Here is a 24,274-nt window from a genome sequence, read left to right as displayed (position 1 = left end):
CTCTCCCAGCAGTAAGGTAAACAAACCATAAAACAATTTCTACAATTGGTTACACAAGGCTAGAGGGCTTTCACTGCAGCTCCTGCTGTGAGGATGGAGGTAAATCAACAATTTAAACCTCTCTGAGCACAGCAGGGGAGGCTTAGTCTGTCCAAGCCTCTTATACCGGGCGCCTATGGTTGTCCTTCTCTGTACCTTTTCTAATTCCACTATATCTTTTTTTGAGACGCAGCAACCAGAATTGAACACAATATCCGAGGTGCGGTCGCACCATGGAGCGATACAAAGGCATTATAACGTCCTCATTTTTGTTTTCCATTCCTTTCCTAATAATAAGTTAAGCTCTGGAACTCTTTGCTGGAGGATGTGGTAACAGCGGTTAGTGTATCTGGGTTTTAAAAAGGTTTTGACACAATCCTGGAGGAAAAATCCATAGTCTGCTATTGAGACAGACATGGGAAGCAACTGCTTGCCCTAGGATTTGTAGTATGGAGTGTTGCCACGATTTGGGTTTCTGCCAGGTACTTGTGACCTGGCTTGGCCATTGTTTGGGAAACAGGATACTGGGCTAGATGGACCATTGGTCTGATCCAGTATGGCTACTCTTATGTTCTTATATGTATATAAAATTAACACAACTTCGAACCTAACTGAACCCTACCAAACAATTCAAGTAGGATACATAAACCCCAGAACAGTAGTCAGTAAAAGAATAGCAATAACAGACTGGATTACAACAGACAATCTCGACCTTCTATTCATTAGTGAAACCTGGATACACGATCAGAAGGACCCCATAATATTAGATCTATGCCCCCCCCAGGATACAAAATCACTCACTGGACAAGGAAAGAAAAAAGAGGAGGAGGCATAGCTTTAATCCACAGATCCCACTTCACCGTAATAACAGCCAAATCCATAACCCCCCAACTTGAAATTGCCTGGCCCAGCCACTTTTGCTCCAGGCCTGCCCAGCCTCTTCTGCCTGCTCTCCCCGTCCGCGTGGTCTGCTAACTTTTACTGCCCTGAAGCGCCGTTCTCCCTCCAGCACCAGCGATTCCCATAGCCAGCCTTCTGCCAGCGCGCGTCGTCGGGGCCTCTTCTCAGGCGCGTCCCGCCTACTCTGCAACTTCCTGCGTCCCACCTTTGCGGAAAACAGGAAGTTGCAGAGTAGGCGGGACGCGCCTGAGAAGAGGCTCCAACGACGTGCGCTGGCAGAAGGCTGGCTATGGGAATCACCAGTGCTGGAGGAAGAACGGCGCTTCAGGTCAGTAAAAATGACCAGAACTGACCATGTGCAGGGGGCTGTTGGGGGGGGGGGGGTAGCAGGTGGAGAGGAAATTCGGCGGCAGCGGCGGGCAGATGGAGAGGAAATGTGGCGGCGGTGGCGGGCGGGTGGGGGGGGGTTGTAGCGGGTGGAGAGGAAATGCGAGGCCTGTGCCCACCCAGTCCACCTCCAGGCCCATCTAAAAATTAAACTCTGGCTACGCTACTGCATGAACTTAACATACACTGCTAGCACCAGTCCGATCAGTTCTACAAGATCCAGAATCTTCACAGGTGTGGCAACTTCCCTGCCACAATGTGCAACCATAACGTTTGTGATTCAGCAATGTCCAAAAAGTCAATGTGAAATAAATGGCAATACAGCCATATGTGAGAGTACGAACTCCTCCACTCCCCGAGTCAAGGGCTATCGATTGGTTTTCAATTGATGACTTTGTTGTTTCTGGCTGGATGATGGCTACTGCGGCAAAGTTAAATTTACATTCACCAACACATCCTTAACCACTGCTGGTCCTCAATGCGAGACCACATTTCGGGATAACCTTCTTCAGGAGAACCAAATCACCCATTCTGTGAATACAAATATACATATCGCTTTCTAGCACACACCAATCTCTTAACTATCATCAATTTAACATTCTACTGTTAAAATTCTCCACTCTACTTATGGCTGCCCGCCCACAGGATTCGTGTCCCTGCCAGGGATACCGGATATGATGTCAAATCGTAAAGACGTGCTGAAATCAGCACAGATTAAATAACCCTAGCCACTCCCCCTCAGACCTACGTCACCCATCCTACAGCCATTCAACTTCCAGATTTAAGCCCCTAGGGGCTACGGTATCCCACTGGAATATATACCGTTGCTCTAAATTAAACAGGTGGGTGCTGACATCTGGTGCTAGCAGTGTTCTATGTTAAGTTGATGGGACTGAATGAATTATAGTGAAGTATGGATTGATTGTGAGCGCGTGTGGAGCGGATGTAAGGAGTGCTGCGATAAAATGTTTGGGATTATATGTAACTGTTTCGCATAAAGTATACACAAAGAATATATAATAAAATAAGAGGTGTAAAAGGTATATGGGTGTAAGGAGTACTTTGAAGATTGACATTAAATGTTAACTGCCAGACCCTTGATCATTCTTCCAGCATTTCAAGATCCCTTCTCATGGTTTCTACGCCATCCAGGGTATCCACTGTATTGGCTATCTTTGTGTCATCTGCAAAAAGGCAAACTTTTCCTTCTAACCCTTTAGCAATGTCTCCCACAAATATGTTAAAAAGAATCAGGCCCAGCACCGACCCCTGAGGCATCCCACTAGTCACTTTCCTTTCCTCCGAGTGGGTTCCATTTATCACCACCATCTGCCACCTGTCGGTCAACCAGTTTCCAATCCAGTTCACCACTTTGGGTCCTAAATTCAGGCCTCTCAGCTTATTTAGGAGTCTTTTGTGAGAAACTGTATGAAAGGCTTTGCTGAAATCCAAGTAGATTACATCTAGCACACGTCCTTCATCCAGTTCTTTGGTCACCCAGTCAAAGAAGTCAATAAGATTCATTTGACAGGATTTTCCTTTGGTAAAGGCATGTTGCCTCAGATCCTTCAACTTGTTGGCTTCTAGAACATCCCTGGACAATTTTGAATGAAAGCTCATGGTACTAAATTCCAGCTTTGGTTCCAGTTGAGAGGCACAGTTACTAATTTGTATTAAGGGAATAATACACATTATTTTTCCAAATAACATGCATTGAATGGCAAAATAGCACAATACAGGCAGAACTGTGTTTATTTATTTTATTGTACCCCGGCTTACACCTAAGCAGTTTACAAAAAATACATACAAATTCATAAATCAACAAAGTCACTCTGCAGTACCTGGTACAATCATTCTGTATAGTAATATATCAAGGAGCCCACTATTCAGAAAAAAGCCTGCACAATAAAGTGGGTCTTCAACTGTCGTTTAAATTGTATCTGCTCTGCACATAAACACAGTTGACCTGGCAACTTATGCCATAACTGTGGACCAGCCACAGAGAATGTTGTAGCCTTTGTGTATGCGTGGAGGGGCATAATCGAACGCGAACGCCTATCTCCATGGGCATCTATGTCCAAAAACGGGTACGTGAAGAGGCGGGACAGACCGTATTTTCGAAAAAATGGACGTTTTTCAGCTGGGCGTTTTTCTTTTAGCGATAATGGAAACTAAAAACGCCCAGCTCAAAAACATCCTAATCCGAGCCATTTGGTCATGGAAGGGGCCACGATTCGTAGTACACTCGCCCCCCTGACATGCCAGGATACCAATTGGGCACCCTAGAGGTCAGTGCGGTGGACTTCAGACAACGCTCCCACATGCATAGCTCCCTTACCACGGGTGCTGAGTACCCAACCCCCCTCCCCCAAAACCCACTACCCACAAATGTTCAACACTACCATAGCTCTTAGGGGTGAAGGGGGCACCTACATGTGGGTGCAGAGGGTTTTGGAGGCCTCCCATTTACCAGCATAAGTGTTACAGGTAGGGGGGGATGGGCCTGGGTCCACCTGGCTGAAGTGCACTGCGGTACCCACTAAAAGTTGTCCAGGGACCTGCATACATGCAGGCCTATAGTACTTGTTGCTGCTATATAACATTGGCACTCCAGTTGACACGTGAAGACTAATCTCTCCGAAAACGTCCTTTATTGGAATAAGCACGCTTACTCACAGTTAACTGCAGATCAGAGGTTGCGCCCCACTGGCAACGAGTCACCCTGGTACTGAGATGAGCAGTAGGTCCGAGCTGGCAGAATGGTGTACAATGCCCTCTTTCAGCCACATTCAAGGTAAGAACTAAGTTCTGTAACGTGGCTAACACGTGAAAGGGATCTAAAACTGACTTACAAAAATGGCCACTACCTCATGGACTACCGGAAACAAAACAGGGCACACTCTGACCCAGTAAGCGGGGGAAAAGCACCATGGGAGTAGAGCCTACCAACTACCAACATCGTGAGCATTTGCCACAAGCTAGTGGAATCACGGAGCCCAATACCCTACACCCACCACAACGCATTGCTGATGTGACTCTGCAGTGCCCATAACAGAAAAGGTGTCACACTCACCCGAGAGCCACATCAGAACCAGGGAAAGGCTGTCACAGGATAGAACACATTCTGCTGTCATGGAGGTGGGTACGGCATTTGAGGCTGGCATAGAGGCTGGAAAAAAAGTTTTTAAAGTGGGGTCTTTTTGGTGGGAGGGGGTTACTGACCACTGGGAGAGTCCGGGGAGGTCATCCCCGATTCCCTCTAGTGGTCATCTGGTCAGTTGGGGCACTTTTTTGGGACCTGTTCGTGAAAAAAAAGGGTCCAAAAAAAGTGACCCGAAATCGCGGTAAAAACGCCTTTTTTTCGATTATCAGCTAAAGACGCCCATCTCTCGGCCGATAACCACGCCCCAGTTCCGCCTTCACCACGCCTCCAACACGCCCCCGTCAACTTTACTCGTTTCCGTGACGGATTGCAGTTGGAAACGCCCAAAATCGGCTTTCGATTATACCGATTTGGGCGCCCACGGGAGAAAGACGCCCATCTCCCGATTTGGGTCGCAATATAGGCGTTTTTCTCTTTCGATTATAAGCAGGATAGTGTACTGTAGACATCATATTCTCAGAAAGATGCATTCCAGTCGCAGAGCTTAACGCTCATCCAGGTTAATAAACAGACGTGACTCCAGAAATATATTCCGATACTTTTCCATACAGTGCCTGATAAATAATTGCCAACACCTTATAATGTATCCGATAGTCAACTGGCAACCAGTGAAGGTATTTCAAGATAGGTGTAATGTGCTCAAACCTCTTTGCTCCTGCAACCAAACAGGCTGAAGAATTCTGAATGACTTGCAGTGCTTTTATCCGCACCTTAGGCAGTCCCCAAAACAGCACATTACAATAGTCTGTTTTTGACAAAACTATGCACTGCATTACACTACAAAATCACACTTATCGAAAACTGGCTTTAATCTATACAGCAAACATAACCTCTGTAAAGCTAACTGAACAACATTCACAATATGTACGCTCATAGACAAAACTGCATCCAACACAACACCCAGCAGCTTCCTCTCCTTTATTGGCAACAGTGTTCCATCCACACAAATGCCATGACTCCTCCATATCATTACCCACTACCATAATCTCTGTTTTATCCACATTCAACAGCAAACCATTCCCAGCCATCCATACTCCTACCTCCCTCATACATTCCTGCACACGATTCACCAACCACACACCCCAAGATTGCACCGGGAAGAAAAACTGTACATCATCTGCATAGACATGATATGACACCTTAAGGGACTCAAACACCTTTCCCAAGGGGGCCGTGTACATATTAAAAAGCATTGCCAACAGGGCAGATTCCTGAGGCACACCTAACCTCACAGGCATCAAAGTAGACAAGGTACCTCCACTCTTCACTTGCAGTGTGTGATCAGACAAATATCTGAACCATTTAAATACTTTACCCCCTATACCCAGACCTCATAATTTACCCAACAGCATTCTCACATCCACAGACGCGAATGCTAAAGATACATCTAGGGAAATTAGGCAAAAACACTGTTTCGCATCTATTCCTCTCCACAATACCTCAACAGTAGCCAACAATAAAATTTCTACCCCATGTGCTGGGTGAGAGCACTGAAATAGGTCTATAGTTACTCATCACCAGTGGATCCAAAGAATCCTGTTTCAAAAGCAGTTTCACCGTCACCTGCTTACACTCTACAGGTAAGTCTCCTTCCTCTAAAGACTTATTCACAATCACAGTTAACACTGGAACCACCCTCTCAGTTAGCCTACAAATTACCACCGAAGAGCGAGGATCTATACATGCCCCTGTGGGAGTAATACTCTTCACAACCTGTGCCACATTCTTCACAATCACATGCTCAAAATCAATCCACCACAACTGTTCCACATCTCCCACTTCCTCATTCCAATTAGCAGATCACTTCTCTGTACCAATTCCTCCATCTTACTTAACAAAACAAATCAGCATTTTGCAGAGCATCCACCACATCTCCCCCATTTTTGTCATCATCTATCAACAACTTTATAGTTGAATACAATTCCTGTAGTCTATTCAAAACCCTCTGAATCTTCTGCTTATAATAGGCATTTTTCTCTTAAGAACATAAGAATAGCTACTGAGTCAGACCAATGGTCCATCTAGCCCAGTATCCTGCTTTCAAACAGTGGCCAATCCAGGTCACGAGTACCTGACAAAAACCCAAATAATGGCTACCAATTCGAGCAGTGGCTTCCCCCATGTCTATCTCAATAACAGACTATGGACTTTTCCTCCAGGAACTTGTCCAAACCTTTTTTATACCCAGATATGCTAACCGCTGTTACCACATCCTTCAGCAGCGAGTTCCAGAGCTTAACTATTCTTTGAGAGAAAAAATATTTCCTTCTGTTTGTTTTTAAAGTAATGAAAAATTGATTCACTTTTACCCGTTGTATACCACTTAGAATTTTATATACCTCAATCAAATCCCCACCCCCCCACTCAGCTGTCTCTTTTCCAAGCTGAAGAGCCCTAACCTCTTTAGTCTTTCCTCATATGGGAGGAGTTCCATCCCCTTTATCATTTTGGTTGCTCTTCTTTGAACCTTGGAGTGATACAGAGGCATTACAATATTCTTGGCCTTATTTTGTATCCCTTTCCTAATAATTCCTAGCATCCTCTTTGCATTTTTGGCTGCCGCTGCACACTGGACAGAAGATTTCAGCTTATTGTCTACAATGACTCCTAGATCTTTTTCTTGAGTGCTGACTCCTAAGGTGGACCCTAGCATCAGGAAACTATGATTCGGATTATTCTTCCTGATGTGAGTCACTTTGCATTTGTCCACATTAAATTTCATCTGCCATTTGGATGGCCTGTCTTCCAGTTTCCTAAGGTCTTCCTGAAGTTTTTCAAAATCTGCATGCTTTTTGACAACTCTGAATAGTTTTGTGTCATCTGCAAATTTAATCATCTCACTTGTTCCGATTTCCAGATCATTTATAAATATGTTAAATAGCACCGATCCCAGTACAGATCCCTGTGGCACTCCACTATTCACCTGCCTCCATTGAGAAATATGGCCATTTAACCCTACCCTCTGTTTTCCATCCAATAACCAATTCCTAAGCCACAGAAGGACACTGCCTCCTATCCCATGACTTTTTAATTTTCTCAGGAGTCTCTCATGAGGAACTTTTTCAAAAGCTTTCTGAAAATCTAGATACACTACATTAACCGACTCACCATTATCCACATGTTTATTCATGCCTTCAAAGAATTTGAGTAAATTGGTAAGGCAAGACTTCCCTTGGCTGAACCCATGCTGATCATGTCCCATTAAACCATGTTTGTCTACATGTTCCGTAATTTTATTTTTTACAAAACCATATTTATTCTCTCAACAGTAACCTATAATGTTCATAATCATCAGCATCTTTATTCTTCCTCCACTGCTTCTTGAATTGTCACACTCTCTTCTCAACTGCACTACCGCAGCTGACCGCCACGAATAAACCGGTTGTCGACTCCGTCAGAACACATGCCTCACTGCAGCAACTGTATCTAATTCGAGAACCAATGGAGGAAGAATAAAGATGTGGAGGGGTATACTCGAATGCAAATGCCGAGAACGGGTCCGTGAAGGGGTGGGCCGAATCGTATTTTCGAAAAAGATGGACGTTTATCTTTAGTTTCGAAAATACAGTTTGTGCCAGGCAAATGCATTGGATGTGGGCGTTTGTTTGAGCTGGGCGTTTTCGTTTTTCAGCGATAATCGAAACCGAAGTGTCCCAGCTCAAAAACGACCAAATCCAAGGCTTTGGGTTGTGGAAGGGGCCAGGATTCGTAGTGCACTGGTCCCCCTCACATGCCAGGACACCAACCGGGCACCCTAGGGGGCACTTTTAAAAAATAGGAAAAAACATTAAATTACCTCTCAGGTGCATAGCTCCTTTACCTTGGGTGCTGAGACCCCCAAATCCCCCCCAAAACCCACTCCCCACAACTCAACACCATTACTATAGCACTTAATGGTGAAGGGGGGCACCTATATGTGGGTACAGTGGGTTTTGGGGGGGGGGGGGTTAGAGGGCTCCCATTTACCACCACAAGTGGTACAGGTAGGGGGGGATGGACCTGGGTCCACCTGCCTGAAGTGCACTGCATTACCCACTAAAACTGCTCAGGGACAGGACTTGTTGCTGCTGTATAACCTTGGCACAGCAGTTCACACCGTAAGACTAATATCGCTGAAAACGTCCTTTATTTCAATAACCGCGTTTACTCACAGTTAACTTCAGATCAGAGGTTGTGCCCCACTGGCAACGAGTCTCCCTGGTACTAAGGTTAGCAGTAGGTCAGAGCTGGCAGAATGGTGTACAATGCCCTCTTTCAGCAACATTCAAGGTAAGAACTAAAAGGGATCTAAAACGGACTTACAAAAATGGCCACTACCTCGTGGACTACCGGAAACAAAACAGGGCACACTCTGACCCACTAAGCAGAGGGAAAAGCACCATGGGAGAAGAGCCTACCAACTACCAACATCATGAGAGTGTAACACAAGCTAGTGAAATCACAGAGCCCAATACCCTACATCCACCACAATGCAATGCTGATGTGACCCTGCAGTGCACCCGAGAGCCACATCTGACCCAGGGAAAGGCTGTGAGAGGATCGAACACATTCTGCTGTCATGGAGGTGGGTACGGAATTTGAGGGTGGCATAGAAGCTGGGAAATAAGGTTTTTGCAAGTGGGTTTTTTTTGTGGGAGGGGGTTAGTGACCACTGGGGGAGTCAGGGGAGGTGATTCCCGATTCCCTCCGGTGGTCATCTGGTCATTTAGGGCACTTTTTTGGGACCTGTTCGTGAGAAAAAAGGGTCCAAAAAAAGTGTCCTAAATTCTCGCTAAAAACGCCTTTCTTTTTTCCATTATCGGCCGAGCGCGCCCATCTCTGCTTGGCCGATAACCACGCCCCAGTCCCGCCTTCACCACGCCTCCGACACGCCCCGTCAACTTTATTCATTCCCGCGACGGAGTGCAGTTGAAGACAACCAAAATCGGCTTTCGATTATACCGATTTGGCCGCCCACGGGAAACAGACGCCTATCTCCCGAACATGGGCATTTTTCTCCTTTCGAAAATAAGCTGGATAGTAACCTATAACGCTCATAATGATCAGCATCTTTATTCTTCCTCCACTGCTTCTCAAATTTTCACACTCCCTTCTCAACTGCAGTACTGGAGCTGGCTGCCACGAACAAACCGGTCATTGACTCCGTCAGACCACATGCCTCGTTGCAGCAACTGTATCTAATTCCTCACACAGAGAAGCATTCCAAATCACCACCTCATTATTCACTGAATGAACATCCGTCACTTCCAATTTCTTCCCCCATACAGCCTACAGATCATTGGGCTCAAACCATGGACAAACTTGTGAAACTTTCTTCCCACCTGTACATTGATCTACATGCTTACAATTCAAAATGAATAATATCAACGCATGATCCGTCCAACCTACATCCAACACTATAGGGTCAGAACATAAAACACCATCAAATCTGTAAACAAAAATAACAAATCCAGTACATGTCCTGCTCTATGCATGTGCATATCTATCACTTTCTGCAAAGCAAAGTCATCAGAGAATGAAACATCACATGATCTCTCTGTAAAAACAACTGTCCATCTGGCTGAAAAGAAATATTAAAATCCCCTACCAAACAAAATATTGTAAACTCAATATGTAATCCTAATATAAAATTCAATAGGAAATAACAGTCATCAATCATCATCCCTGGGGTACTATATATCACACATACCATTAGACAATTGCTCTGTATCACCACAGCCTCATAATACTCATATATTTCAGCACACACCAATTTAAATTCAATTCTTCTCTAAAAAAAAAAATACCACCACTCCTCCACCCCTCTTTCTAATATGACAACTTCACTCCCAGCTATAACCAGGTGAACAGCACTAACCCACCACCCCCTTAGCCTCTTTCAACAACCGTGACTCAGTCACACAAAACAAATCGTATATCACAGGAACCTTATTCTTCACCGACCTAGCATTCATACATCACAATACTATCAGTCAACAAAGGCACATACCTCAGACTATCAGTGGTTCCAGTCACAACCCTCTAACTACTGCGTAACCCAGCCAACTGCCCATACCTACCCCTCTCCATTATCACTTCTACCAATGGGCTAAGGGGGCAGTTGCCCTGGGCCCAGTTTAACAGAGGACCCTTTAAGTAAAACTGGACCTGAGACAGTGCCTACTGCAGTCCAGTATCTTCCATTCCCTCTTCCCCTCCCCTAGTTCAGTCCTTTTCCAGGGGGGAAAAAAAGCAATATAAAGGTACACATAGCCAGGAGCCAGCTCTGTGAGTGCCAGTGAATGCTGAGCACCCCCCACTATTTGGCAAACACCTCCATTGTGTCCAGGAAGGTGTCATTTGTATTGTGTTTGGCATCCGCAATCATTTTGAAATGTTAGTGCCTATGAAGGCAAGGAGCCACTGTCAATCCACATAACATATGGCTCAGCCGGTCCTACCCCTTCTAATATCACTTCCTGTTTCTGAGGGGTGGGTCTGGCAGAGCCAACAGGTGTATGGACTGACAGTGGCTCCACACCTTTATGCCACTTTTTATCTCCAGGAAGCAAGGTAAGCTACACTTTAGGACCAATGGGGGTTGGGGTAGGATGGAAGGGAAGGGCACTGCTGGATGGGGGGAGGAGGCATCCAAAAAAGTTTGTCCAGGGCCCCATGAATGATTAATGAGACCCTGAAAACAAGTTACATAATAATGAGATATAAAGTATGCAAATGTATACAAAGCAGCTCATCATATGCAAAATGAATTGCACAGCTTGTGTTTGACCTTGAAAGCTGTATTATTCAAGAGGTCTGATGCTCCCAAGGAGCTTCTTAAAGAGGCCAGTGCTAGTAGACTTGCTTCCCCCGATTCAAGCCCTTACTTGAGCCCCCGATCCAAGATCCCCACTCAGACTCAGGATTCAAGCCCTAATCTGACACTTCCACTGTGCACCCTCCCACCCTTGATCTACCATTTATTTGGCAGTCTGACTTCTAGCAGTAGTACCATAACACTACCACTTGGTGTCGAATGGTGCTAGTTTGAATTGTGGCATCAACAAGGCAGGAGTGTCCAGGGGTTTCTCCTGTTCCCCATCCCAATAGTTATCAGAGAAGCCCTATAGGTGCTGGGGGTGGGAGGGCTGTGCTGAGGGGTTAGGCAAGGACTCTAGATTGAGAAATCAGATGGGGGCTTTGGTTGGGAAGCTTGGATTCAGGGAGTGGGGGTGAATTGGTTACAGGAGGGGAAAATTGGGATAAAGGTGAGGTATACTTGATGCAGAGAAGAGAATCAGGAGGGGGGTAATGTTGTTATGCACTGGCCTGGCTTTTTAACAGATGGCAGGCCTGACTTGGGGCCTATCTTTGTGTTGCGATGGCCAGAAATGTATAATATTCCCAGCTGTAACACACAAAATTAAATTTACTAAATGAATTACTAACTTGTAGTTCCACGGTACTGCAGGTTAGTGACTCACACAGTAAATGTGATATTTTACCATGGCTTAGTAATTAAAACCCTGAGCTAGAAGCCCAGAAAAAATTCACAGGAAACTGCTGGGACAGGAAAAAATGTAATTGTGTTCCAAGACTAGGTTTGCACTTTACGTTGACTCTCTGGTTGTCTCTTCCTCCTCCCCCAGGCTCAGTACCTTACCCTAGAAAAACACATCTCATCCCAATTCACTGAGATGCATCACTGGCTGCAGCAGAAGGAGCAAGGAATGATAAAAGAGCTTAAGAGGGAGGAGAAGAAACTACTGGAGGAAATCAAGCATACTCAGAAGAGTCTCAAGGATGAGATTCAAGCAACTGAGGAGAGTGTGTCACATCTAAGGGACCGGTTAGAGGAGCTGGATCCCACTATCTTTCTAACGGCAAGTACTCTCGTATACTATAAAACAAGGGCTACTAAAATGGTACAGACCTTGTATCACATATAGGGCAAAAGACCCGAGACACTTGAAAGAAAAACTTTTCAAAGGCTTACCACTAACTTGTGCTATTTTAGCACATCCCATTTTATTCAATGAGACTACTAAGAATAACATGTCTTAAAGGTAGCCCACATTGGTAACTTCCTCCGTTAGGGCCTCTTTTACCAAACCGAGCTAGCAATTCCCATGCAGCAATGCCGACAAAAGCCCATTCAAGTCAACGGGCTTTGTCAGCATTGCTGCACCGGGATGCGCTAGCATGGTTTAGTAAAAGGGACCCTTAGGATCTGTGTAGGTAACAGAAAAGGTTATGCACATAGAACGGCTTAATCTGCCTATCCCAGTTTTAAGCTACCTAATTAATGTGCATAGTTTGGCTGCAACAAAAGAAGTATTACAAGGGTGTAATTTGAAAGGGGGAGAAAACAATGTATGGACATTAAAGTTTCAAAATTCTACATGTGCAGTCAACATGTATACTTTACACCTGCATTGGAGACGATTCAAGAGAATATATATATGCACATCTATCTCATGCATATTCATGGTGGCAATTCTGAGAGACTGACCAGGTGTTTGAATATTATGTCATATGGTGCAAGCTAAAATATATATATGCACTTAGGTGAATCTTAGAAGATCAAACCCTAAAACATACTCATTAGAGGAAAAAAAAGGAAGTGGGGTAATATGATAGAAATGTTCAAATATTTTGCAGGCTTTTTACAAAGGGTTAGAAGATTGGATAAAGATGGGGGGTTTGGGGCTAGGTGTTGGCTTAAGTGTCTAAACTTGTATGCTAATTTACGGTATGGCAACACAACTGATCTGGATAATTCTGTGCTTAGCAAATGTGCGAGGACTCTTTGAAGAAGGAGATCAATTGTCCTGAGGCAGTTGAGTGAAACAAGCCCCCCTCCCTTCCTGTCTCTCTCTTCTCCTTCTGTCGCCAATTCTCTGCCTCCCGCCATCCTCCACCTCTGTGCCCCGCCCCCCTGAGTTGGTCGCCGCCGCTCCCCCCTCCACCGGACCACCCCTCTGCCATAATGGCCGGTGCAGCGCCTCTCACCTATGTTTGAAGGCGCTGCATGGGATGGCTCAGCCGTTCGTCAATCGCTTCTGTCTCCTCCGACGTCGCTTTCCTTCTTCCTGTGCCCGCCCTCCTGTGACGTAAGCTACCTACCTCAAAGGGCGGGACCAGAGAGCTAAGAGAGAGAAGGCTGAGTGAAGATCGCCGAGCAACATGCACTCTGAAGCGCTGCTGCTACCGCGAGTCACATCGACGAGGTGAGGAGTTTTAACATTCCGACGGAGGGAGAGAGGGGTGTGTGCCTGTAACGGACGGAGGGAGGGAGCCTGTAACAGAGGAAGGGAGGATGCCTTTAACGGAGGGAGATGCCTGTAACGGAGGGAGGGAGGTGCCTATAACGGGGGGGTTGCTACATTCGGACTATAAGACGCACCAACATTTTTCCTCCCAAATTTGGGAGGAAAAAAGTGCGTCTTATAGTCCGAAATATACGGTAAGTCTTGAATAACCACAGAGAACTTGCAGGCACCCTTGGCCCAACATTGGTTGGACAAAGGTCATACAGTATGTGTTATAAGATGGCGAGTTATTGATCAAATAACTGTAGGGTGAGAGGGTGGCAATATAGAAAAAATGTTATATTATAAAGAACAGCAGTGGATTTTTTTATTCAGTTCTGTAGCTCCTGAAGTTGGGAATGCAGAGATTGAATGGATGAGAGTGGTTTTAGTCCAGGGTTTTGCTCACTGGGTAAAGAAGTCTGGCGACAGGAAGTAGGATGTATAAGTAGGGCTACAAAAAAAGCCACATCCATCTTGGAGTGATTGAGGAATCTAGTCGGAAGGGTACGATTGGCAACTTAAGGTATGTTTGGTTAAGACTTTTCATGAATGTATTAGTAAGATAGTAAATTTTTCAGCATTTTATTAGAATGCATTTTGTTAGAGGATTTCCTTTATACAGCCTGATGGACGAAACATGTCGGATGTATTCTCCTGACAGACTGAGAAAGGTGTTAGAAATCTTCATGATAAGATGAATACTCTTTGTTGTTTTATATAAAGTAGAAATATCAATTAAAAGTTATAGTTGCTATGAAAAATTAAATTGCTTCATGCATAAAAGTGCATTTAAATGACAAGAAGCCATGTACTTTATATAACCCAAGGGTAGGTGTGTTAAGGGATGTAGTTTGATGGAGCATGAGCAGAGTCACAAAGCATGTGCATAGCTTATAATATATCCACTCCATACATAATCAACTCCTCTCTCTTTTATCATAGATTTCAGCAGTGTCACTCAAAGGCTCAATACTTCATTGCCTTTAAGCTTTACACACCCACCTCATCACAGGTCCCCTATATTCCTTATTTGTTGTCTCCACTAGAATTTTTCATAGCAAATATAACTGAATATTTCTAACACCTTTCTCAGTCTATCAGAGGAAATGCAAAAAATATAGGATACAATTGAACCATGTGCTGGTGGGATCGCATGATATGAACCAGTCTCTGCGCTATCTTAGAAAACGGTAGCGCACATGTCAAATCTTCTTCAGTGACCTGATGTCTATCAGCGATTAGCAAGCCTCTTTGCAAACCGTACTCTTAAATAAGCTTGTTTCACTGACTTACTACTACTACTACTACTTAACATTTCTAGAGCGCTACTAGGGTTACGCAGCGCTGTACAAATTAACAAAGAAGGACGGTCCCTGCTCAAAGGAACTTACAATCTAAAGGATGAAATGTCAAGTTGGGGCAGTCTAGATTTCCTGAGTAGAGGTGTAGTGGTTAGGTGCCGAAGGCGACATTAAAGAGGTGGGCTTTGAGCAATGATTTGAAGATGGGCAGGGAGGGGGCCTGGCGTATGGGCTCAGGGAGTTTGTTCCAAGCATGGGGTGAGGCGAGGCAGAAAGGGCAGAGCCTGGAGTTGGCGGTGGTGAAGGGTACTGAAAGGACGGATTTCTCTTGAGTGTGGAGGTTACGGGTAGGAACGTATGGGGAGATGAGGGTAGAGAGGTAAGGAGGGGCTGCAGATCGAGTGCATTTGTAGCAGTGGCGTAGCCAGACTGCCAATTTTGGGTGGGCCTGAACCCAAAGTGGGTGGGCACAAAATTTTCTCTGTACCCCCCCCCCCCCCCCCAGCAAAATGTAGTCACACTCAGATGCATTTGTCACACAGGGTAAAGTGCTGCTTTTCAGTGCATCAGATTTCAGACAATTTATTTAATAGCCTTAACACCCTTTTCAGTGAGCTTTCAGAGGCCAAAACCTCCTGCCTCAGGTCAGTATAATGCTGTTACGGTATCCTCTCCTGACCTAAGGAAGGAAGTATTGGTCTCTGAAACTTTATTAACACCATATTACTTTATCCTAAATTAAAAATAAAATTATTTTCTTTACCTTTGTTGTATGGCCATTTACTTTTTCTCATTGTGTTGCTCCCAGTCTCTAGATTCTGCTTTCCTTCGTTTTCGCTTGACTCTTCTGCCAGGGTTTCCTGGCCATTTGTCATTTTTCTCTCCTTTTTCTTTGCTTTCTTCAATATTTTTCTGCCTCTCTCTGTGTCCAGATTTAATTCATTCTTACTATCCATTCTTTAATTTCCTTCATCTACTTATGGCTTTTCATCTTTTTCTCACCCTTGTTCTCCCCATGCCCCTTCCTCTTATTCTCCAATCTTTCACTACTCCCCCTTTCCATGCAGCAGCTCTCCTCTTTCTCTCCCCATCCTTCCACCCATCTACCCTGATCCTTCCATCTAATGTCTCTCTCCCTCTTTCTAACCAGTGTCTATCTCTCTACCCTTTTCTGTTCAGTGTCCCTTGTCTCTCCACATCCTTCCATTCTCCCCTTTTTCTCTGCATCCTTTCATCCATCTCCCCTCTTTCTCTGCCATCCTGCCATCTGTTTTCCCTCTTTCTCTCCCCATCCTTCCATTTTCCCTCTTTCTCCCCATCCTGCCATCTGTTTTCCCTCTTTCTCTCCCCATCCTTCCATTTTCCCTCTTTCTCTGCCATCCTCCCATCTGTTTTCCCTCTTTCTCTCCCCATCCTTCCATTTTCCCTCTTTCTCCCCATCCTGCCATCTGTTTTCCCTCTTTCTCTCCCCATCCTTCCATTTTCCCTCTTTCTCTGCCATCCTCCCATCTGTTTTCCCTCTTTCTCTCCCCATCCTTCCATTTTTCCTCTTTCTCCCCATCCTGCCATCCATTTTCCCTCTCCCATTCAGGCCCACCAGCCCCAGCTCCCATTGCCGGCCACTGCTGCTTTTCCTGATGAGCAGCAGGGCCGCGCGCGGTGCTACAAAAAGAAGAAGCGCTCAGCTGACTGAGCTGAGCGCCAACGCGTCGCTAAGGACAAGAAAAAATGTTTTTAAAAAAACGCGGCACTGCACGCAGCCTCGAAGCATTGGCTGCTGGCTCTGCAGGCTCCTTCCGTCTCTTACGTCACTGCCCCTGCTTCGCTACAGGGGCAGTGATGTAAGAGACGGGAGGAGCCTGCACAGAGCCAGCAGCCAATGCTTCGAGGCTGCCTGCGGTGCCGCATTTTTTTAAAAACATTTTTTCTTGTCCTTAGCGACGCGTTGGCGCTCAGCTCAGTCAGCTGAGCGCTTCTTCTTTTTGTAGCGCCGCGCGCCGGCCCTGCTGCTCATCAGGAAAAGCAGCAGTGGCCGGCAATGGGAGCTGGCGCTGGCGCTGGGCGGGCCTGGGCTGGAATTGGGTGGGCCTGGGCCCACCCAGGCCCACCCGTAGCTACGCCCCTGAATTTTGTAGGTTAGTAGGAGAAGCTTGAACTGTATGTTTCACTGTCTTCAATATAAAATTCTATCCTTCAGTGAATCAGCCACTGAGGAAACAAACTCATCTAAGGTGGAGGAACTGGCTAATAGGTAGATTGTACTTCAACCTCAACGGATGAAAGCTACTAAAATGTAAAAAATGATTCGTTTCTACAGGTTTTCAATATAATGAAGTCAGTAAGATATTGTTATCCTTTTTTATCCACAGATCTAAAAATTCTATTTTATGATTATTATAGGTCAACCCAAAATGCAAATTCAGATCCAAGGTATTCATCCAATCACAAAAAATTTTAACTGCTCCTCTGTGTCACTCCACAGAAAAAAATATATAATCTAAAAATCATTTTCATAAAAGTCTATGCTGGAACTGAGGGGCCATATAAATATATTGATATTCAAATCTGGCCACATACAACATAGCCACTGATGGGGCTAATGAAGCCCCCATCGCCACCCCTTGGGTTTGTTTGTAATAAGTCCCTTTAAAATAAAAATAATTCTGTCATATCACCAATTCAGATAAATCAAACAGAAACTCAAACGATATCCTCTGTGGCGAGGGGCATCTACTCTGTACTCCTGGTAATACTTGGCTCTACTTTCCATGTATACCTGAATAATACGCTGTGCTCTGCTGCAGTTGGCTGTTTCCTCCTGTTTGAACATCTGCGCCTGGTATTTTCTTTGTGGATATGGACCAGTACTGGCACTGCCCCCTGGTGATTCACTAAAGTGCGCGGGAGCTGTTATTAGCCCAGGACCAGCAAAGGAGTGTAACTGAGGAGCGCTCCTTTGCGCCCTCCTTTGTGCGGACTTTGGGTGGATTGATTGATTGCTTGGAGAAAGTGGTTGAGGAGGGTAAGATGCTTGAATATTCAATTCCTGTCAAAGGTAATGAATAGACCTCAGAGATTTTTAACTAATGTGGTAATTAAAAAATCTACCAAGGTGAACAAGTTTAAACAGTTGAATTGTATATTACTGAACGCTTGTTCAGTTAGGAATAAAACTGTGCTTTTATTTGATTTGGTGAAAGATAGTAATAGCGATATTGTTTGTATCACTGAATCTTGGCTATTGGAAGAGGACCCTGTAGTTTTAAAACAAATTTGTCCACTAGGGTATAGCGTCTTCTCCCAATCACTTATTTAGGTAAAAGAGGGGGTGAAGTGGTGGTTTTATTTAAGGATTTTTAACATTTTGTTAAAAAAGGGGTACCTATCATTTTAGGAATTGAATTGTTGTTATTAATTTCACCTCAGTTTAATCTTTTATTATTTTATTGTCTGCCAGGTGTTTTAGCAAGGAATATGTCTGATGTGAGTGATTTACTACTTGAACTAAATCTTTACCCTGCTAGAACAGTTATTTTAGGAGATTTTAATCTTCATGTAGATGATTTGCAGAATGAGTTAGCTGCTGAATTTGTACAAATTCTTTCAGGATTAGGCTGGTGTCAGATTGTCTCTGAAGTGACACATATTAATGGGCACACATTAGATTTGATTTTTTACAGATAAAAAAAATTGCATTTGAAGAAGCATATTATCAGATATGTTGATCTGGTCCCTTGGTCTGATCACCATCCACCTTATAATCGAAAGAGAAAAACGCCTATATTCTGACCTAAATCGGGAGATGGACGTCTTTCTCTCAGTAACTGTGAGTAAAGGTGCTTATTCAAATAAAGGACGTTTTCAGCGATATTAGTCTTCAGGTGTCAACTGCTGTGCCAAGGTTATACACCAGCAACAAGTCCTGTCCCTGGAGCACTTTTAGTGGGTACTGCAGTGCACTTCAGGCAGGCACACCCAGGCCCATCCCCCCCCCACCTGTACCACTTGTGGTGGTAAATGGGAGGCCTCTGAAACCCACTGTACCCACATGTAGTTGCCCCCTTCACCCCTAAGAGCTATGGCAGTGTTGTACATTTGTCCCTCCCACGACCAAATGGCTTGGATTAGGACGTTTCTGAGCTGGGCGTTTTTATTTTCCATTATCGTAAAAAAAACAAACCGCCCAGCTCAGAAAGGACCAAATCCATGGGCATTTGGTCCATCCAAACCGTATTTTCGAAACAAAAGATGGACGCCCATTTTTTTTGAAAATATGGTCTGTCCCGCTTCTTCGCTTACCCGTTTTCGGACATAGACGCCCATGGAGATGGGCGTTCATGTTCGATTATGCCCCTCCATATGATTTATTTCTGATGTCGATTAGAAGTTGTATCCAACAATTTAGGGGCCTTTTTGCAAAGCTACGGAACAGCCAAATCAGCACTACTGCTGGGATAGCGTGTGCGCTTGGTGGTAATTCTGAGTTTGATGCACACTGAATCCCGCAGTAGAAAATATTTTTCTATTTTCTACCGCAGGAGGCGTTCCCGGTGGTAATCGGCATCACAGCCATGTTGGAGCATGCTGTATGGTTACTGCATGGGTAGCACATGAGTCCTTACTGCTAGGTCAATAGGGCTCAGGCTGTAAACAGATGCATGCTAGTTTAAATTTTTACGCACACCCATTTCCCAGTCCATTAAAAAATGGCCCTTTTTCCCAGCCGCAGTAAAAAGTGGCCCAGTGCAAACCAAAATGATGCACCCACACTACCTCAGGCCACATTTTACCATGACTTTCTAAAAGGACCCCTTAGAATCTAGATCTTGTTATAAAAAGCATGGTGATGGGAGGATGGGTACGGGGAGGGAGATAAATGTATATGGGAGAAAAATTTATAAAGTTTGAAGTTCAATGCAGTTAATATTTGGTAGTTGAAATTGTTGGATGAGGAAGCATCAGATAACCTTGAATGTCTGTATAAAATATGCAACAGTTTAATGTTATCGTTGCTTGAAGAGCTATTGTACTGTCTTTTTTTGGTTAATAAAGACTTCATACAAATTTAAAAAAAATAAAAAGCATGGTGAATTTGACATTTTGGCATTAAAAATTTTGTTAGCATCTCGTTTGATTGATGTGGGAAGTGTGGATGTTGTGAGTACAGTAGAAAGCTGGCATGAAGTTCTGTTGAAATCATTGAATGAATTAGCACTAATGAAAAAATATTCTAAGAAGCGTAATCATTCAGGGCACCTTTTATCAAGCAGCGGCAAAAGGGGTCCGATGCTGATGTTGCCATGTGTTTTACATTCACGCTGAGGCCCCCTTTTACCTCAGCTGATAAAAGGGAAGTCTCGCCTTCCTGCAGGAAATGGCCACGCGGCAAGTAAAGCACTTGCCATGCGGTCATTTCAGGGGGAATCGGGTGGCGGTAAGGGCTCCCATGTTAACCTGGTGGTAACCAGGTAGCACATGTTACTGCCTGATTACCACCAAGTACACTCCGGCACTACAAAAATAAATACATTTTTATAGCACCGGAATTGACGGCACGCTAGGGGTGGGAAGTACTGCTGGGCTGGTGCATAGCCCGGCAGTACTTCCTGTATAGTGAGCGGTAAGCCCGCATTGGGCTTACTGCCGCTTAGTAAAAGGAGCCCTCAGTGCCTTGGTTTGATGATAGGTTAAGAGACAGTAAAAATTTGGCATGGAAAGCAAAGCGTGAATGGAGACATTATCATTCACGGATTCCATTAGAGAATTACAACGTGAGTCTTCAGTATTATCAAACTTTTTTATTTTAGCCAAGAAAGAATATTTTAACAAACAGATTGAATCTGCACCATCACAGACAAAATAACTTTTTTCTCTTGTATGTAAATTGAGTTCAATTGACTCTCCAAGCAGGTCAAGGTTATTTCATCATAGCTGTGAAGAATTTGGCAGAGGTTTTGTAGATAAGGTTACATCGATTGCTGTGGAGTTTAAAACTCGGCCATTGCCTTTAGAGTCTGAATGCATATTACTACTACTACTACTATTTAGCATTTCTATAGCGCTACAAGGCGTACGCAGCGCTGCACAAACATAGAAGAAAGACAGTCCCTGCTCAAAGAGCTTACAATCTAATAGAGTCTGGATGAATTTTTCTCTTCTGACCAAGGTTCAGATTAAGCAATTCTTGGTCAGAGTGAATAATTCTCCATGTGCTTTAGATGTTTGTTATCCGTATAAGAGATCTGAAGGACGTATCAATAGATGCCCTGTGTTTGATTTTAAATAAGTCTTTGGAGCAAAGGGTAATATTAAATTTTTGAAAAGAGCTGCTTTGAGACCATTGTTGAAAAATGCAAAATTAGAACTCTCATTGGTAGGGAATTATAAACTCATTTCAGCTTTGCCTTTTGTTGGCAAATTGATTGAAAAAGCAATATTAAATAAATTAAATTACTTTTTAGAGACTCGTCATAATCTAGATGGTGTTCTGGAATTTTCTGGTCTTTTCTTTTGGGTCTGCTTATTTCTGTGTGTTTCTGAGTTTCCACTGATAGTTGCAAGACAGGAATTTCTGACTGATCACAAACTGACAAAGACCATTGCCATGACATCCCAACCAACTGTCTTGTTACAAACAAACTGACAAGACCCCCCGTTGTCGTGACATTCCAACTGTTTGTTACTGAGCAGAGGTGTGGCAAGGACACTAAGGCCCTATCACAGGTCTCCTAAGTACTTGCAGAATTGCTGATTGGGTGATATATGAGGTGGTCCTTTGTGATGGGAAGGGTATATAAGTAACTGCTCATCTAAAGAGACTCTGAAATAGTCCTGCTGGCAGGAGAGTTTCATATCCTTCCCACAGCCTATTTCCAGGGGGGGTGTCCTTCCCCCTCCCTTGTAAGAACTAATTTTTTACAGCTAAGAATCTTTTTCATTCATTCCTTCTTCCTTCCTTCCTTTCTTTCTCTCTGTTCTGTGACCTTCGTATGACAGTGAGGAATAAAACTTTCCTTTCTATTGTTAGATTCTGTTTTGTAAAACTACTAATGCCAAGAGCCAATAGTATTTCTTGTGCTGTTGCAGTGAGAAATAAAGATTCCTTTTGGTTTTCTAACTTAGCCTGAGTTTCTTTATAAGAATAGCAATCAAATGCAGCCAGTACAATGGCTATCAATTTGGCTTTAGATCCCAACACGATATTGAGACACTGTTAATTTCCACATAAGACGTTATTCATACAGGTTTTGATAAAGAGATCTGTTATATTTTAGTATCTCTTGACATATCATCAGCATTTGATACAGTGAATCATTATTTACTTTTACAGAGATTGAAGGAATTTGGTTCTAGTGAGCTGGTGCCGCAATGGTTTGTATCTTTTTTGTCAAACAGGGAATTTTGTGTGGTTGTAGACCAAGAACGGTCTGGTTTTTTTTTAAAGTTGATATTGGTGTTCCTCAGGGTTCAAAAAGAAATAGAGGATGATGCAAATGATGACCAACCAGGGAGATGAATTTCAAAGTTGAAAGTTCTTTGGTAAAAGCACCAGAATTATAGAGCTGACATGGGCTGCGTTCGGTAGACGCAGCCACCTGTCTCAAGGGTCACAATAAAACTACATAGAAAAGATGTGGTTCACAATCAATATAAATATAAATCACATTAATATTGATATATAATAAAAATAATAATAAATTATATGAAAACTTTAAAAAGATGCCATGAGAGAGTGAGGAAAAACTTTAGCTGTACAATCACTTATAATTATAAACATGCATGTAAAATAATATATATAAAAAGTATATAAAAATATATAAAGGGTATATGTGATATATATGTATATTGATTGTGAACCATCTCTTTTTTATGTAGTTTGATTGTGACCCTGAGGCTTTTATTAAAGAATTCTGAAATTCATCTCCCTGGTTGGTCTTCATTTGCGTCATCCTCTACATCTTCTTGGTTCCTGCTGGATTTACATAGAGGCTTCTTCCTGTTTTCGTGTTCCTCAGGGTTCAGCATTATCGGCTACTTTATTTAATATCTACCTATGTCCTTTGTGTAAATTACTAGGTGGTGTTGGTCTACAATACAGAATATATGCTGATGACATTCAGTGTTTTTTTTAAAGATTGACAACTCTTTTGCTGATAGTATTAAGGAATTATGTTTGAATTTGACAGCAATTAACTGCTGGTTAATCATTTAAAATTAGAATATGGCCAAAACACAAGTGATGATGATGGCTGGCTCTCCAACCACAGATGTTCCTGAATCTTTTGTTCTTGATGAGCTGGAGATAAAAATAGTACAGAAAATGTGCATTTTGGGTGTCATGATTGATTCCACTCTATGTATGAGAGATCAGGTCAAAAAATTAGTAGGCACAATATTTATAAAGCATGAAGTTAAAATTAATTTGGCGTTTAAGGGACTTTCTTTCAACTGAGAATTTTTTTGTTTTTGTTTTTTGTTCCTTGATTAAGGAACGAAGGGACTCCTGCTTCTAATACGTGGAGTTACTTTTTCATAGAGCATATCAAATTCCTTTTTATCTTATAAAGAAGAAGTTTGGTCACAATATTCACTTTATAATAGATCATACTTGACCCCTGACGTAGACTCGAGGTGCTGTGCCACCACTTCACAGATTTTTATTAAAGGCAGGATGCCAGGTGGCAGGGAGAAGAGGGCTGTCGACGGAGCTGAGGGTAGGCAGGTGGGGAGGGGGGACTCAGATGGGAGAAGGGGCCTGAAGCTGGAACTGGGGTCTGAGAAGGGGAAAGGAGGGAGAATGGGGCCATGCCTGGGGCAGGTAGGAGAATGGGTCTGTGGCTGAAAAGGAGGGCCCTAATGCAAGGCATGTGGATGAAGGGGACTGGAACTGGGGGCTGAAAAGGAGGGTAGGTGGGATAAGGGAGCTAGTACTGGAACCGGGGGCTGAAAAGTGACAGAGGCTGGGACTGGGGGCTGAAAAGGGGACAGGGAGAAGTAGCTGGGGCTGAAGCTCAGGACTGGTGGGAGAAAAGGGCTGGGGCTGAAACTGGGGACTAGTGAGATAGTGGGGCTGAAACTGGGGGCTGAAAAGGGGGGCAGGTGGGAGATGTGGGCTGGGGCTGGAACTAGGGGCAGGTGGGATAATGGGGCTGGAACTGGGGGCAGGTGGGATAATGGGGCTGGAACTGGGG

The 24,274-nt window shown here is 43.9% G+C and overlaps 1 protein-coding gene across 2 annotated transcripts in view; it reads left to right on the top strand.

The window, feature by feature from the left end:
• LOC115474844 (zinc-binding protein A33-like) overlaps window positions 1-24,274 on the top strand; it is a 112,836-nt gene that overhangs the window by 12,858 nt on the left and 75,704 nt on the right. For both annotated transcript variants that reach the window (XM_030210538.1, XM_030210537.1), the window contains one exon: window positions 12,118-12,351. In XM_030210538.1, coding sequence (XP_030066398.1) covers window positions 12,118-12,351 — 234 coding nt within the window. The remainder of the gene's footprint in view (window positions 1-12,117; window positions 12,352-24,274) is intronic.

The sequence above is a fragment of the Microcaecilia unicolor genome, chromosome 7, assembly GCF_901765095.1.
Source record: "Microcaecilia unicolor chromosome 7, aMicUni1.1, whole genome shotgun sequence".
Classification (NCBI taxonomy): domain Eukaryota; kingdom Metazoa; phylum Chordata; class Amphibia; order Gymnophiona; family Siphonopidae; genus Microcaecilia; species Microcaecilia unicolor.
Note: the sequence above shows the minus strand (reverse complement) of the source record. Positions and strands in the feature narration are given on the sequence as shown.